The sequence below is a fragment of the Micropterus dolomieu genome, linkage group LG07, assembly GCF_021292245.1.
Source record: "Micropterus dolomieu isolate WLL.071019.BEF.003 ecotype Adirondacks linkage group LG07, ASM2129224v1, whole genome shotgun sequence".
Lineage (NCBI taxonomy): Eukaryota > Metazoa > Chordata > Actinopteri > Centrarchiformes > Centrarchidae > Micropterus > Micropterus dolomieu.
Window position 1 is genome coordinate 18,736,625 of NC_060156.1, and position 15,377 is coordinate 18,752,001.

Sequence of the window (15,377 nt, forward strand, 5' to 3'; positions counted from 1 at the left end):
GGGGTTAACATGCCTGCCATTAGCTTTTTTGGAGAGAGAGACAGACACCACGCTTACGTTCCAGTGCTTAGTATGAGGCATCAACTGCCACCAACTTAGCTTAGCACAAAGACGGGGAACAGGCAGAAATGGTTAGCCTGGCTCTGTCCAAAGGAAACAAAATCCTATAAAACTCAAATTAAGATGTTACATCATGTTCGTTTAATCTGTACAAAAACAGACGGGCGGGCGGGCAGTTGTCCTTAGTTTTATGCTGGTTTGGCACACCCACTGTAAAATTGAGAATTGTTATTTACACTCCGGGTTTTGAACAGTTTATTTGTGGATTAATGAAAACAAGATAAAACTTGTTAATTAGTGAGCTTTAGAGGTGCTGGTAGAGGCATTTTGTTGACGGAGCCAAACTGTCCCAGTCTTTGTGCTAAGTTAAGTTAGCCAGATGCTATTTTCCAAACAGACATGAGAATGCACATCAATCGTCTCATCTAACTTGAGTCAAGAAAGCTAATAAGCGTGAGAGATTTCCCACAGTGTACAACTTTTAACCTTTAACATAGAAGGCATTGAAGTCAAATGGAAATGTATATCAGTACATATAAAAACAAGATTTATTGCTGAAAACATACATGGTGCATCAAAAACGACTGCAGTCATGACATAAAAACCTGGTAATTCCTCTTCAATGATGTATAGCTTTATGTACAATTTGAAGTAAGTTTGAACACAAACATAAATTATGTCACTTGCTCAACATTGAATTTCAGTTTATCTATAAATGTTTATATATATTCTATGATTTTATAAAATAGACTGCACAAGTGTTAAAAATACATAAGTCTTTTGTATCCAAGTGACCCCATAGTAACTTTGGGCAATAGATCAATTTGTCTAAAGATGTTTTATCTTTTTCCTGAATTGTATCAAACTATATGATCCCTGGTATACAAAATGTATTTCACACCATATACATATATTAACAAAAGTTTAATACTGTGCAAACTGCAACTGCTAATAATCCCTTAGGGCCAGCAGAAGGTCAATTCTGCATGTCTGTTTGTACTTGAATTTTACATCGTCCAAATGTACAATGAAAGTATGATTGGCACCTTTCTGTACACAAATGACCAATGTGTGTTCTCACTGACGTGGAAGTATTGGGAACAATTTTTACTTTCTCATCTCAAAAGCACATGCACACACAGAATTTCCAATAACAATCCCCTTGATAAATAATATCATTCAAGTTATTACAATTTGGGAGCCAGCTTCCCAACATTTTCTCTGTGATTACTGTATATTCAACATTTTGGTTCACTCAAACTCCTGCATTCTTTCGTCCGTCATGACATTGATAAATACAGAAATTAAGACCAACATTACAAATGCACTCAATAGAGTTTCATGACACCTAATAGTCCTGTACAGGTTCACACCTGGAAGAGTAGGCTGAGCTCAGACAGACAGACCCATCTCTGGTGTCCATGGTAACATGAAAGAAAGGCCCACCTCCCATCAGGCATAGTCAGGCGTCTTCTTCCTCACCACCCAGGAAGTCATCCTTCCTCTATAGCCCCGTGGGGGTCTTACCACTTCCCAGGTATGGGCGTGCCACACTCGTACCAGCCTACATAGGTAATGTGTGACTTCCCCCCAATCTCTCCAAAGCTGACAGGTTCCTGTCTCAACGCTCTATAAAACCCTGGTACAAAGACACAGAGGAGTGATAAGAGTCTACATAATTATAACATGTACATATTAAAGTGATCGGTCTGTGGTTATGGCTACCCAAAATACCTAGCCTGCTTTGTAGCTGGTCAGCAAACATCTGGGTACCGGTTCGTCCATCCAGGAAGGAGTCCACAAATTGACAATGATCCTCACCATGCCCCGTCTGATCTCCAATGTTGTAGAACTTCCCTACAGAGAGGACAGAGGAAGTATGTTTTTGGCTGTGAAAATAAATCCGACCACATTATCATTCTAAGAAATGGAACTGGCCAGAAAATGGTTGTGCTGTGTTAAAAAGACACAGTCCAGCTTATTTTTCCTCAGGAAACATTAAGTCCCTTCTTTATCTGAGTTCTGTTTCATGCTGTTGATGTGGATTGATTTAACAGCACTCTACCAATTGCTTTTCTAATTAGTTTGACTAATAACAAATTTGTCCATTAGCAGTCTGAAAAGTATATTTAAGGGACAGGTATAAGATGCCGAGATGCTCTGCAGAATGTTTTTTAGAAGGTTTTGTGCGCACAGCTAGGAAACCTTTGACGGATGTCATACTTGTTTCTTTAGATAGATAGATTAGATAGACAGACAGAACAAAGAAGAAATGCTCACTAACACATATTTTGACAGATTTTTTTGGCCTTTTGTGTAAATAGAGAAAGTCTTTATATATGTGTGTGTGTATATATATATATATATATATATATATATATATATATATATTAATATATATATTTAATATAATCAGTCTGTATTTACCAGTGAGAGAGTCGCTCAGGTAGATCTTGTATCTCAGGGAGTTGCAGAGCTGAATGCCCACAAACTTTCGGTACCAAGTTCTCTTCACGTACTGCTTTCCATTGCATTCAGAGTAGGCATCGGATTTAAATGGGAACTGAGTCCAGATGGCATCTTTGCCTGTGAGGAAATCAGTAGAAGCAAAGACTTAGTATAATGTTTGTTATCTGTATAAACAGGATTCAAACCAAGTAAAGGTTAAACATTTTTTAAAAGCTTTATTTTACTGGAACATACTGATAAGAAGAGAAAAAAGACAACATTCACCTGAAACATGTTCACTCACTCGTGGATCCGCTGCAAACGTGAGAAAAAGTCGTAATGAATAAAACTTGTACCAGAGCCCATTTGGCATAGTATTCACAATGTTCAGTCCCAACAAGCTGGGCTTTGATTGCACAAGGGCAGGAGGCCAATTAAGCAAAGCAGTCACTGTGAGTTTAAAAACATAACATTTGATCAACACAGGGCTGTAGTTCAGCTGCTTTACAATTGGTGCAAATTTGGCTTTGTTCAGAGCGTTACAGTGGATGCTATGCCTCCGTTAGCCTCGGAGTACATCTGGTGAGCCTCTTGAGTCCTAATCAGACAGATCCCAGTGCCATGTTAAAATCATTAGACTAACAACTGCCTAATAGCCCACCTTCAGAGATTCAAAGAAATGCTAATCACTGTCTGATAATTAGCAAGGTATACAGTGGCATCAACATGTAACTAATTAGTGTCTTCTCTGAGAGCAAACACATCAGGATTCATTTTCCTCTAGTATGACTTTAGTGGATTAGATGGTTTGTAAAACTTGCCTGATTCTGTGCTAAAAGACACAGGATCACTGGAGGGTCCGGTTCCCAGCTCATTCTTTGGTGTTACTTTGAATTCATACCTGAAATTAAATAGAAAAAAGGGAATAAAAGTCATAATCCAAACTTTGGGAGTTCCCCCCCCCCCCCCCCCCCCCCCCCCCACACACACACACAAACACAAAGCTGATGGTTATTCCACGTGCTGCGTTCAGATGTTCTGGCAACAACTGGGCCAGCAAACCAAGCCCAGGGGAGATTTCTGGTAAGTTTTGAGTTTTGAGACTCCAGATGCTGAGATCTAATTAAAAAACTCTGTGACCGTCTCCACCCAGATTTCCTCAGCTTGTGTGTCACTTGGGCCATTTTGTGTGAGCAAAACCAAAAACTTGCAGCATGCTTCTGCAAAGGTAGAAGTAAATCTAATACCTTTAAAAGTAGCACACTAATAGCTTTCTTGATTAGATCTACAGTGACCAAAGTGTCACCAAAATGCACTGTGTGTCTAATAAACATGATGAATTCATTTCTTTCCTCATAAAACACAACTTAAGTTTGAAACCTGCATTGTGTACATAAATGTTTACTAGCAAGAAGTCTTGTTCTGAACTGCCTTTGTTGGCACATTAGTGTCTTTCTTGACGTTTTACAGCATCTATCCCTTCGCGTCGACTCTAACCCTGATCCCCTAACCCTAACACCAAATTACAATGTGCACAATGACCTAGCTAATTTACGTTTATTTAAAGATAATTTACATGCTTACAGGTCAATGGCACCATGAAATATTTTTTTTTTTTTTGTTTGTTTTTTTAGATATTGCTCACCATCACCCTCAGTCTTGACAGCATGCCCGACAGCATAGGCCGTGGAAACAGAAACCAAGATTGTGGGTCATGCGCAGGCACAGAATCGCTAAGTAGTACATCTCGACAGATGTTATAAATCGACAGAACAAGTGGAATAGAGCACTGACTGTGCATAAAGAGGGACAACGTGACAGCTCCTCAGAAGTGAAGCCAAAACATCTGTATCGCCCCCTGGCTTGGACATGGGCCAAACTAAAAAATCAAAGTACACATCAAATAATTTGTTCCTAAAAGTGGTTTATGTCATTGTAAGTATGTTCAAGGTTTTCTGACAAGTTTGGTGAATAATTGATGGTATAAAAGGGGGTTTCACATAATAATAGACAGCTGAGTCCTGCTCGTGACTGAGTCGGCTGGGTGTATGTGCAGGACCTCGATACCGCTGATCAGTACTGCACAGCCTCTGGCTCCCAATGATGTCACCAGCGCAAGATGGCAGCACCCGTTTCTGGGATGTTTTTGGCTTCATTTTTGTACAGCAGGAAGAAGGAGACACATGGTCCATCTTTATACACAGTGTATGGCTGTCCTCATGTCAAAATCTCCAAAGGGGACCTTTAAGCAAACAGTTAATGTGGAAAACCTTATGGCAGTGAAAACCTAGTGGTTAGAATATCGTGGCAGAAAATGTTAAGGCATTCCCATTTGTTCCATTTTCCCATGACTGATTATGATCTGAACACAATGTCTGAGTCACATACCTGCTCTCTGGTTTGAGATTCTCCACAGCTGTGTGTGTCTGGTTGGTCGTCAGTACGGACACTTCTTCTCCATTTGGTCCTTTAGCGGTGGATACAACTTCATACTCTGACAAAAGAGCCCGAACAGCAGTGTGCTTTTAATAACACAAATTTCACATTTCAACTTTCAACTTCTTTGATGACAGAAATGTAAGAACTTCAGGCAGAATGTGAGGTTTGGGGTTAATTTACCTCTTACCACTTTCTAATAATGGTATAAAGGGTTTATATGTTAGCTTTACTAATGGTTAAGAAATAATTGATATATAGATATAGATAATAGAATTAATTAAGTTGTTAAGGATAAATTTTGGCTCTTTTCCAGAAGGGTACATGATCAGATGCAAAATTATAGGGTTTTTTTTGGTTCCTTAAAGGTATAGATAAAAAAAGAGTGATTTTTTTTAATTGTTCTGAAAGAACGAACCTTGCACTGTCGATATAAGTTCATTTATTAATCTATAAAGCTAGCTTATTAACCACAAGTTAGACCTAGTTATAACCCTTAGTTGCATTTAGTTAATTACAACACCTTGTCAAGTATGGCTTAGAAGAAAGTGGTTCTGTACAACTTGATGAATGGAGACACAGCATGACCTGAGTGGGGATGGAGTTCTTGTCCATGGAAGTACTCATTTTACTGAACAAAACTTGATTGGAAAGCAAGTATAATGGGGTCCCCAGCGCAATTCGGAGCCGGAGGCTCATTGACCTAAGGCAATTGGGACCGAGAGCATCGCAGAAAAAGCCTAAACTCCCCATTTCTGTCATTCTTAAAAATTGTCCTTACCTTTGGTTTCATTGTCAGATTTCTGCCAGTCAAGAATGACAAAAGACGGGCAGCCCTCCACAGTAACCACAGTGAGGTTAGAGGGAGGTATGCGGGGAGGACCAGTCACATTCTGATCGCTGCCCTCCTCATCAGGGAAGTAAGCAAGGGAGGAGGTGATAGAGCATGGCTCATCTGGCTTCTTGTCTGTCTTGTAGATCACATGGGGAGCTGTAGACCGTGTACAATAAAAACAACAGTTGTTCATTTATGCAAGCTGCCCACTCTGATGATTTCACTGATGAAGCATTTAAATCTGCAGAGGCCCTGATGAAGTCTTACCTACAAAGCGCTTCTTGCCCATGATGTCTACCTCTGATGCAGGCAAGGGCCTGAATATGGAGGAGTTTTCATTTAAGTCAAAACGACTGCCTGAAAAGGAAACTGGAGAGAGGAGTTGGGGTTAGTTTGATGTGCCAGCAGTCCATGGCAGCTCTCGCTGTCCTCATTTTTACAGCTCTGGCCCAGGTCACCGACCAGCCAGCCCAACACCTGCTCTGGCCTGTACTCCGCCTCTTTGTCTGCCTCTTAATATTCAAATATTCTCCTTTCTTTCTTACTACAACAACTACTACTACTACTACTACACACACCTGTGAGCTGCATCACCAATATCTCCTGATTGTTATCACATGCATGCCCTGACTCAAAGTAAAAAAGCTTTTTCAATCACATATTTTTCTCACATTTATGGAGATACTTAATCATGGCTGCAGGTATGAATGCAGTTATGATAATGACTCATACTTTTCCACCTAAGATACATTAAAGGTTGTGTTACTTATACTGTTTAATGCCGGGGCGGAGGTGGTTGTCTGCTGTCGGCGCTCCTGCTTTGGCTTGGCAGTGACCAGAGGGAATGGCCTCAAGATGGACTCCTTGTCTTCTTGTTTCCGGTCAATGGGTTTATCTAAGGACAGAGAGCAGAAGGGGAAGGAGAGATCACTTCTTCACCCTCATCATCTGACTCACAGTCATCCACAGTTGTGCTCCATCTGCTCTGGCCATCCACACTGAGCAACTCAGTGGCCTTTTCCTGGCTGCTGAAAGATCAGAGATTGCTTGTTGAGTAATATCTCTTGTGCTCTTTAAAGGGGAAAAAGGTCTGCCAGAATCTGCTGAGACCGAGGCTGGCCCGATGCTCAGAACCATGCACTTACTCACACACACAGGCTTTGTGCACAAAAGTAGACTTATGTGGAGATAGAGAGGAGAGAGAGATTGAAACAAGCGGCAGAAAGAACAGTTTGAATCCCAGAAAACCCCCAAAAAAGCCTTAGTAACAAGACCGCTGAGATGAGCTGTAAAATTAAAATTAATGCGGATATGTTCATTAGTAAACGCTGTACACATTTCATTGCAAGTTATTTTGGGAGTTGTAAGCATTTTTTTATTTGCAGAAGATAGCTTAAGGCAGTGGTTCTCAAATTATAATGGAAGGTGTAGAGGCATTGTAGCCAAGACTTACTTGACCTTGTGATAATATGTGAAGTGGAGCTAAAGCTGAATAAATTGGATTCATGTGGGACTAATAAATAAACAAGAGTGCTTTCACTCTAGCAAAGTTTTAAGCTTCATTTACACAACAAAACAACATGTAAAATACAAGATGGACAGGTTTTTACCTTGGAAGAAGTCATGAAAACACAAACAAAGCTTTTTGTTTCAAGTTCACTGTCAGTGTAAGGAAGGTTTAAAGGAATAGTTCAACATTCTAGGACTCAGATTAGATTGATACCACCCTCAAGTCTAATGACATTATGGCTTGTATACTATATAATGATAATATGGTAAATGGCTGACAACAATTAAATTGGTTTAGAGTTACATGACATATTTTCTGCATCTAAAAGGAGGGTATGAAAGAACACTTTGAGAACAACTGGCTTAAGAAGCAGCTTAAGTCAAGCCTTTCCCTAGGCTTGGTCTTGTGTGTATAATTACAGTAGACAGGACAAGATGCAGCAGTGCTCAGTGATGTGGCCATTACTGTTGCCCTCACCATGGTCATGTGGTTTCCCCACCGCGTTGGGTCTCTTGACAGGGACAGTGTGATACAGGACTGCAGGAAGTTGTGGGAAACAAGAGTCCATTTCAGATTAAGAATCATGGAACAGATGGTCGGCACAGAAGAAGAGATACAAAACTGAAATCAAGTGTGACTGGTTATTGGAATAATGCAATAATGATGAAAGAAAGTTTATAGATCAAAAAGAAGGAGACATTTAGCAGGGCAGAAGACCGCAGCAATACTGTGTGCTGAAAACTGATTGTACAAATACAGACATTATACAGGCAACAATAAAGCACATGAAAGCAAAGCAGATTGCATATGAAATGCTGAAAAGTCACTTTGTGAAGTGCTGCCACAGAGCACTGCCATGGTCTATGACTAATGAAAACCATGGCAGTGTTTAATAACCATGAAACTATAAACCGGTGCTTTAACCACTCACCCCAAAATCCCCAGAAGAATAACTAGGGAATTTAAAAACCCTTAGTGAATCCTAAACAGGAAAGTAAGGTAGCAGGTCCAACACCTTTTTTCTATGATTTAGATTCCCATATGTAAAAAAGTTATTTTGGATCTGATGCAGTCTGACCACCACATTTTCCACAAAATTCCTGTACCAGTGAAAACAATAAAATAAAGATCCAGCCAAACCATGAGATGAAGACCAGATCAACTTCACGCTAAACCGCTTTAATGAACACAAGGAATGAACTGGCTTTTGTGAACTGGATACGTAATCACAAGGAAGAACAAGGCTTTGTAATGAAAACACCTTATGAACAAACTGTCAACTTTAGATTTCTTATAATGGTTCTGCCATGATATGTTGTTAAACAAGTATAATATTTCTAAATCTTTGTTGCGATATCTTAGGGGATGAAGAAGCTCTGGGAGGCTTGACACATGAAATTCACTTACATGTTTCATATCTGAGTTGCTTATTGTTAATCCATTTTAAGTGTTGTGATTCCAGAGCATCCACGTCCTTCGCCATTTGTCATTTTCTTATCTCAGAAATTCATTAATGGTCATTATGTCAACAAGATTCTGTAATTGTCCAACTGTTGAGGCCAAAACACCTCAAAAACATTTCTCTTGGATTTGTTTCCTCCCTGGAGCTGACCTCCCCCATGTCGTCATTAATCAGTGATTGCTGACATTTACTCCCAAGAAAAAAAGAGTTGAGGATATCAAGACAAACTAACACCTATTAACATCTGCCAACAAGTCTGACTGATCAACACTGAGAATACCTTCTGGTACTGCTTCTAATTCACACATGGTTTTAACTGACAGCTATTGGCAAACATATGCTTATGCATAAAGTCACACAATGTGATGATGCAATTTAAATGCCAGGCCCAAGATATACAAATATAAAAGACAGGGGTACGTGACAAAATGGCAGCTCAAAAAGAGTGATGTCATGGTTAATGGGCAGGAAATGAGAACACAGCCATCATGATGTAATGTGATAAGACGTGAAGTCAATAACATTAATTTCAACAATATGTCTACAATGTATATAGAATGATATGGTTGGCATTCTACAGTTTCTAAGGCGGGTGTGTTTAGTTTGTGGTCACACAATAAACCGTCAAAGAGCACAACGAGTCTCTGAAGTGCCAAAGTCCTCAGACTCAGATCTGTGATGTAAAACAGCAGCAGTGGTGTGAGCACTGGTTTCTCTCAGAAGACTTCCTCTTCAGAACAAGAATGTGAAAAAAACATATAATCAAAACATAGAGATTTACATTCAGTCTAGAAAAACATTCCCACACCAATACATACCAGTGTCTCACATCACTGGGGTTGTTGCTTTTTGCAACACACTCTCAGATTTCATGGATGGGATTCATGGATGGACAATGTCCATCACACACCTGCAGTCCACTATAAGCAGAGCTTTGAAACAAATTCAAGTTGAAATTCCATTGTGAAACTGAGCTCATAAAACTGTCGAGGGCAGGCTTTAATTCATGCCAAAAGCAGGCTCTGCACCAGTTTTTCTGTTCAATACAAAGTTGAGTGCCATATGGAATAAGTAATAATGATGGTATTTTGTTGCATATCATTTACTTCATGGGTCAGGAAGGTGAACTATGTGTAGGCTGCATCATTTTAGAAAGGTATAAACAGTCATTAGGCGTTTTGTGCTTAAATGTGTATGCAGGGTGTCAGGTAAAATTATTATACCTTTCTGTAGAGATGCTTCCAGGGAGCATTGTGACTCCTTGAAGATCTCTGAAACCATCAAAGTTTCCAGAAATAACACACCATCTAGCACAAACTCTCTTCACAACTCCAAACAACAAGGAGTGAGCAAAGTGTCACCATTAATACATATGGTCTAGACGTGGTTTGCATTACAACTTGAGATGGATTCAATTACTCTAACCGAGCCGGCCTGGCAGAATGGAAACAATGTGATTGTCCAAAAGGGCAACCAACATTCACCTTTCAAAACAAAGCTATTCTCAAATTAATTTAAACTGGTTCCTGATTAGAGGCCCATATGAGCGGTAGACTAAATAATGTGGAGAGGATAGGTATCAGCCAAAATTAGAATAATACATGGTTTCAGTCTCAGTCAATTACAGCTACTGTGTCTGTATGTATTGGACAACACGAAAATGACCAGACACAAAACATCATGACAGACAAGTTGAAAATCACAAAGAATGAAAGGATTGTGACAAAAGCACAGAACAGTGTGACTGTGTGGGACGGGACATAACAGTGCCTCTTAGGTTAGTGAGTAAGGAACGCTGACAGGTGATTATCTTGGTTTGTCTTTACCAGGTTTGTCTTTGGACCACTCCATGGATTTAGGATGAGCATTGCCCCTATGATGCGCTCCATCGTCTGTTGAAGGGAGAAAAAGGTCTGTTATGAAATGTTTTGTGTCACTGTGGTAAATACACCAATTCCAACTAAGAAAAAAAAGCTTTTTGTCTTTTTTTCCCCATTTTTTAATGTTTATTACTGTTTACAGACATTGATAATAAAGCTGGAGACTTCTTTGTGTGTTCAACCTGGTTTTAAAGATGTTCTGGATATACAAATGGAATTGCCAGGGCTTTAAAACTTCAAATCATTTGACATTTCTCACTCTCTGTTTTTCTCTAACTCTTTGTAGAGTGTGCGGGTGTGTTTTAGAGAGGAAGAGATACAGAGAGAGAAAGAAAAAGAGAGACTGGCTGTGGCAGCTGTATTGTCTGCACAGTGCTTGGCTTGGCGTGGTTGGTGTAAAATGTGGTGTGTCCTGGCCAGTGCTGTGGCCAGACTTCCCACCCGGCCAGCAAGAGGGGTCGTAAATCATGTTAACGATCCTGACCCCAGAGACGCCACTGCTGCTCATGGGTAAAGCTGTGAAATACTCGCCGAGCACATGTGGCAAAGCGTGGAGAACAGAAGATCGAGCAATAGAAGGAGAAAGGCACAAGCATCCAAATGTCTATTGTATGCATTCAAAGACAGATCATGTGCTAAGTCAAGAGCCATAAGTTTGTTTGTCTTCTTCTGTAGATGCGCAGCTGCAGACAAGAGCATGAGAAAGTGCTGACAGGAGAAGATAGTCTGAGGTAGTTATTTGGGAAGAGAGAATGAGAGGAAATACTCGATTACCCCCAGGTGTGCTGGAGCTGTGAGAGGAGGGGAATGTCTTGGATGGAGAAAATGGTCTGACACTATTGTGAGTGGCATGAGGAGGAACCCGGGTGCGAGACAGCGTGCCGTTTCTTCCTGCTGGAGGAGTAGATGAGCTAATGGGAGAACGAGGGACTTCAGCAACGGATGGTCTGAGGACATCAGTACCTAGATGAGCAGAAATGTAATTGGGGAGGTTAGGGATGATCCACTTCCAAGTTTGGCAGCTTTACCTAGATGGAATAAATTAAATTACAGAACACATAAGTGAAAAAGAATGTTGGAGAGAGCAGACAATGAATGAAATGACAGAGAGGCATAAATGAGATCGAAAGTTAGCCAGACTGCTCTGATTGTGAGCGGGCGGGGTAAGGTGAGTGTTCTGGGCTGAAAATGGAGGGAGGCACACATTGAGACAAGGATAATGATGGGATGGGGTGTATAGGGTGGTAGGATGGAGATGGAGAAGCAGTGACATCATCCAATAGTTTGAAGTACAACTTAAAGCACTGGGTTCCACGTGACTTGCAGAGATGGTAATGGGACAAAGTTGTCATGGTGTTTACCCTGATTGTAACTACCAGCCTTCTCTGTAGCCAGGGCAGGTCTTGGTAGAGGCTTGCCCTCTTCTGGTGGACTAGGAGCTGTATGAAAGAAAACTCACTATTTATCTAAGATAATATGTATATGAACATATTTTTGACTTTTAAAAAGGGGCATATCCTACCTATAGTATATTAAAATACTGAATTACATTAAGCTAGTGAGAGTATTTCTTGTGATCATGATATGCAAGAAGAGTAAACTCTTACATGTAGTCAGACAGTCTGACTGGAATACCATTTTAGATGGCACATGTGTATATGGATTCTCACTTTGTTTTACCAATTGAGAAGATTTAATCATGGTTTGGAGGGATTTGTAAATGTAAAATCTATTGCTAGATTTTTAGCAATGCATCAAGATTACCTGAAAATCTTTCATTCTTTAAATCTTAAATTCATTAACTAGATTCTGACACTAACAATATCTATCTGGTTTTGACATGTTTTCCTTAAAAACTCAATACAAGTACATCCACAATTTCAATCAATATGCCCCTTTTAAAATGTAATTTTAGATAAGGTCTAAATACTTGATTATGTGGATTGCTGATGGCAAAAGATAGGGTCTTTACCCGTAGGGACTGCCTGCCTTGGGGTGACCTTGGTGGGATCAGTGTAGGTCCTGGTCTGAGACTGAAACTGGTGTCCAGGTTGAGGTTGTGGTTGGGGCCTAGATGAAAGGGTTGGCTTGGGTAGAGGTTCAAGCTGGGACAGAGTCTGGGCCTTTAGAGGGGGATGTGGTTGAGGAATGGGTTGTGAAGGAGGTACAGATTGGGCCTGAGTCTTTGTCGGAGGTGGTGATTGGGGCCATGGCTGAAGCTTTTGGTGCGGTTGTTGTTGGTCCCTTCTTCGGGAGTTTGGTTTATATTTTGGTTGAGGCTTTGACTGCTTTTTTGGTCGAAGTGGAGGTTGGGGCTTGGATTGGCTGTTTTGTTGAGGTTTTGTCTTGGCCTTGGGTTGGAAAAAATTGGTCTTTGGTTTAGTTGTTGGTTGGGCCTTAGACTGCTGCTTGGTGGTTAGTTGAGGCTCTGGGTTGGTTTTTATTTGAGGTTGTGACTGTGGGTTGGTCTTTGTTTGAGACTGTGTTTGGGTTTGTGGAGATTGTGGTTGAGGTTGGGGCTGGATGTGAATCTTTGGTAGTGTTTGTTGGGTCTGAGGTATATGCTTAAGAGTTAGTTGAGCTTGATGGGTAATTAAATGTGGTTTTGTTTGAGGATGTGCCTGGTTATCGGGCTGGGGTGTTGGTTGAGGTTTTGGTTCAGCCTGGAGCTGGGTTGTGGTCTGAGGCTGTGATTGGGGATGTGGCTTTGACTGAGACTGTAACTGAGTTTGGGTCTTGAGTTTGGGCTGAGGTGTTGATTGGGACTGTAATTGAGGTAGGGACTGGAGTATGGGCTGGGATGTTGGTTTGGGTTGTGGTTGGGTTTGGGGTATGGACTGGGATATTGGTTGGTGTTGAGGTAGGATCTGGGGTATGAACTGGGGTGTTCGTTGGGGTTGAGGTAGGGTCTGGAACATGGGCTGGGATGTTGATTGGTGTTGAGGTTGGGTCTGGGGTATGAACTGGGATGTTGGCTGGGGTTGTGGTTGGGTTTGGGGTATGGACTGGGATATTGGTTGGGTGTGGTGTGTGGGCTGGGATGTTGATTGGAGTTGCAGCTGGGTTTGGATAATGGGTTGAGGTTTTGCCTTTGAGTGGGGCTTTAGTTGAGGTTTTTGGGTGTGGGGCTTTAGTTGTGGTGGTGGTCGATACTGTGGATGGAGCTGGGGGTTTGGTAGAGGTTGTGCATGAGGTTGGGACTGGGGCTTTTGTTGTGGTTGACTCAGATGCCCTCCATGTTTCTCCACATTTGTCTGGGGGAATGGAAAAGATGCCATGGTGGCTGTAATGTGTAGTGGAAAATGGAGTTTTGGAGCTAACGGGACCTCCAGGGAAGTAGGCAAGACAGATCTGGAGAGGTCTCCTCTTCCTGGGTTGTGTGAAAGAGAGGAAATATGGCCATGAAGCCACAATACTGTGCTGTAAAATATAATTTCAAATATAATATACAGTTTGATCTTTTACAAAATGTAATAAAACATAATGTTATTTTATTGTCTAGAAAATCATGAACTCAAGACATAAAGGCAGTTAGGGAACAGCTGAAATTTAGATAAGCAGAAGTGCCAACAGTACTGGCCTGAGAACTCACAGAACTAATCTTGGACTAAAGCACATTTACACAATACCTTCTACCTGGCACTAGTCTGATAGAGGGGGTCCAATTTAGACCATATGGAGGTATTTGCAATGTAACAGCCGTGTTTCTACGGACTCAGTTACCAGGGCCTTGATGCCTTTGAGCAACAGCCATCCAAATCCATTGGCTGTGCCTCGAAGAGGCTATGCCACATGAGAGATTAATAGTAGCTAACTGATCGCTCGCTGTGGCATTTTGATGGACCATGTAAAATTGACTGTTCAATCTAATCAATTGTTCACCTCAGTGAAGGAGAATGAGAGAGAAAAGTCAGAAAATAAAAACAAGAGAGAGGGAATAACAACAGGAAGGCAAAGTAAACAATAGATAACATGGCATTCCAGGCCTTTATTATCTCTACTCAACTTTACAGCCATGTAATGCTTAAATACCTCTGGTTTGGGGTTGTTGGATAACTTAGTAGAATTAACCAACCGTCCACGAACAGGATCACAACACTGGCTAAATTATTATTTCCTGGAATGGCCTCCTATATATTAAAAATAAATGGAACTATAGCTGTTGTTTCTATAGAGGAACTGGATTCTCTGAATCAATGCAGCCCATTGATATTTTCTGAGATAATGAGTTGACGAGGATCACATGAATGCTATACTGAAACAGATTGTGGGATAATGAGGGTGGCAAATAATATGGCAGTTGCATCCTTCAAATTGCTTCCTTCCTTCCTTTGAAATCAAAATGGGACATAGCATTTGTATGGAAAAACTCTATCTTTATTTAATAAAAATCAAGCTTACTTGCAAAAATAGTAAAATATAAATGTTGGCGAACAGGACACAGTAAGACAAGGTAATACAAGTGCATGAAAAGACGACAAAAATTCTACTCTAGTTCCTGCTGGAGGAATGTCTGAAACATGCAGTTTTGTCATGCAGAGTTCACACGATCGCCTGCGCTGCATTGAAAGCAAAAGCATCGGCAATAATGGTGATGAATAATCATAGTGTAAATAGTGAAAGAAAGAACAGAGTAGTGAAACTGCTCTGAAACATATCTTATATAGTGTCATGGACTGATGCAATATTTAGTTAATAATAATGGATTTAACAGTGGTGGAAGAAGTATTCAGATCCATTACTGCT

General features: G+C 40.7%; 1 protein-coding gene across 2 annotated transcripts in view; it reads right to left on the reverse strand.

Moving 5' to 3' along the window:
- Window positions 1-1,152: 1,152 nt before the first annotated feature.
- LOC123973975 (target of Nesh-SH3) overlaps window positions 1,153-15,377 on the reverse strand; it is a 55,208-nt gene continuing 40,983 nt past the window's right edge. The window contains exons 12-25 of one of the 2 annotated variants that reach the window (XM_046054376.1): window positions 12,604-14,001; window positions 11,993-12,070; window positions 11,406-11,594; window positions 10,578-10,643; window positions 7,767-7,826; window positions 6,552-6,674; window positions 6,047-6,148; window positions 5,726-5,935; window positions 4,897-5,002; window positions 3,330-3,409; window positions 2,794-2,823; window positions 2,488-2,646; window positions 1,795-1,917; window positions 1,153-1,699 (exon numbers count right to left, since the gene is read on the reverse strand). In XM_046054376.1, the coding sequence (XP_045910332.1) occupies window positions 1,584-1,699; window positions 1,795-1,917; window positions 2,488-2,646; window positions 2,794-2,823; window positions 3,330-3,409; window positions 4,897-5,002; window positions 5,726-5,935; window positions 6,047-6,148; window positions 6,552-6,674; window positions 7,767-7,826; window positions 10,578-10,643; window positions 11,406-11,594; window positions 11,993-12,070; window positions 12,604-14,001 (2,840 nt within the window). In that variant the 3' untranslated portion in view covers window positions 1,153-1,583. The remainder of the gene's footprint in view (window positions 1,700-1,794; window positions 1,918-2,487; window positions 2,647-2,793; window positions 2,824-3,329; window positions 3,410-4,896; window positions 5,003-5,725; window positions 5,936-6,046; window positions 6,149-6,551; window positions 6,675-7,766; window positions 7,827-10,577; window positions 10,644-11,405; window positions 11,595-11,992; window positions 12,071-12,603; window positions 14,002-15,377) is intronic. The other variant, XM_046054377.1, reaches the window with a different exon arrangement.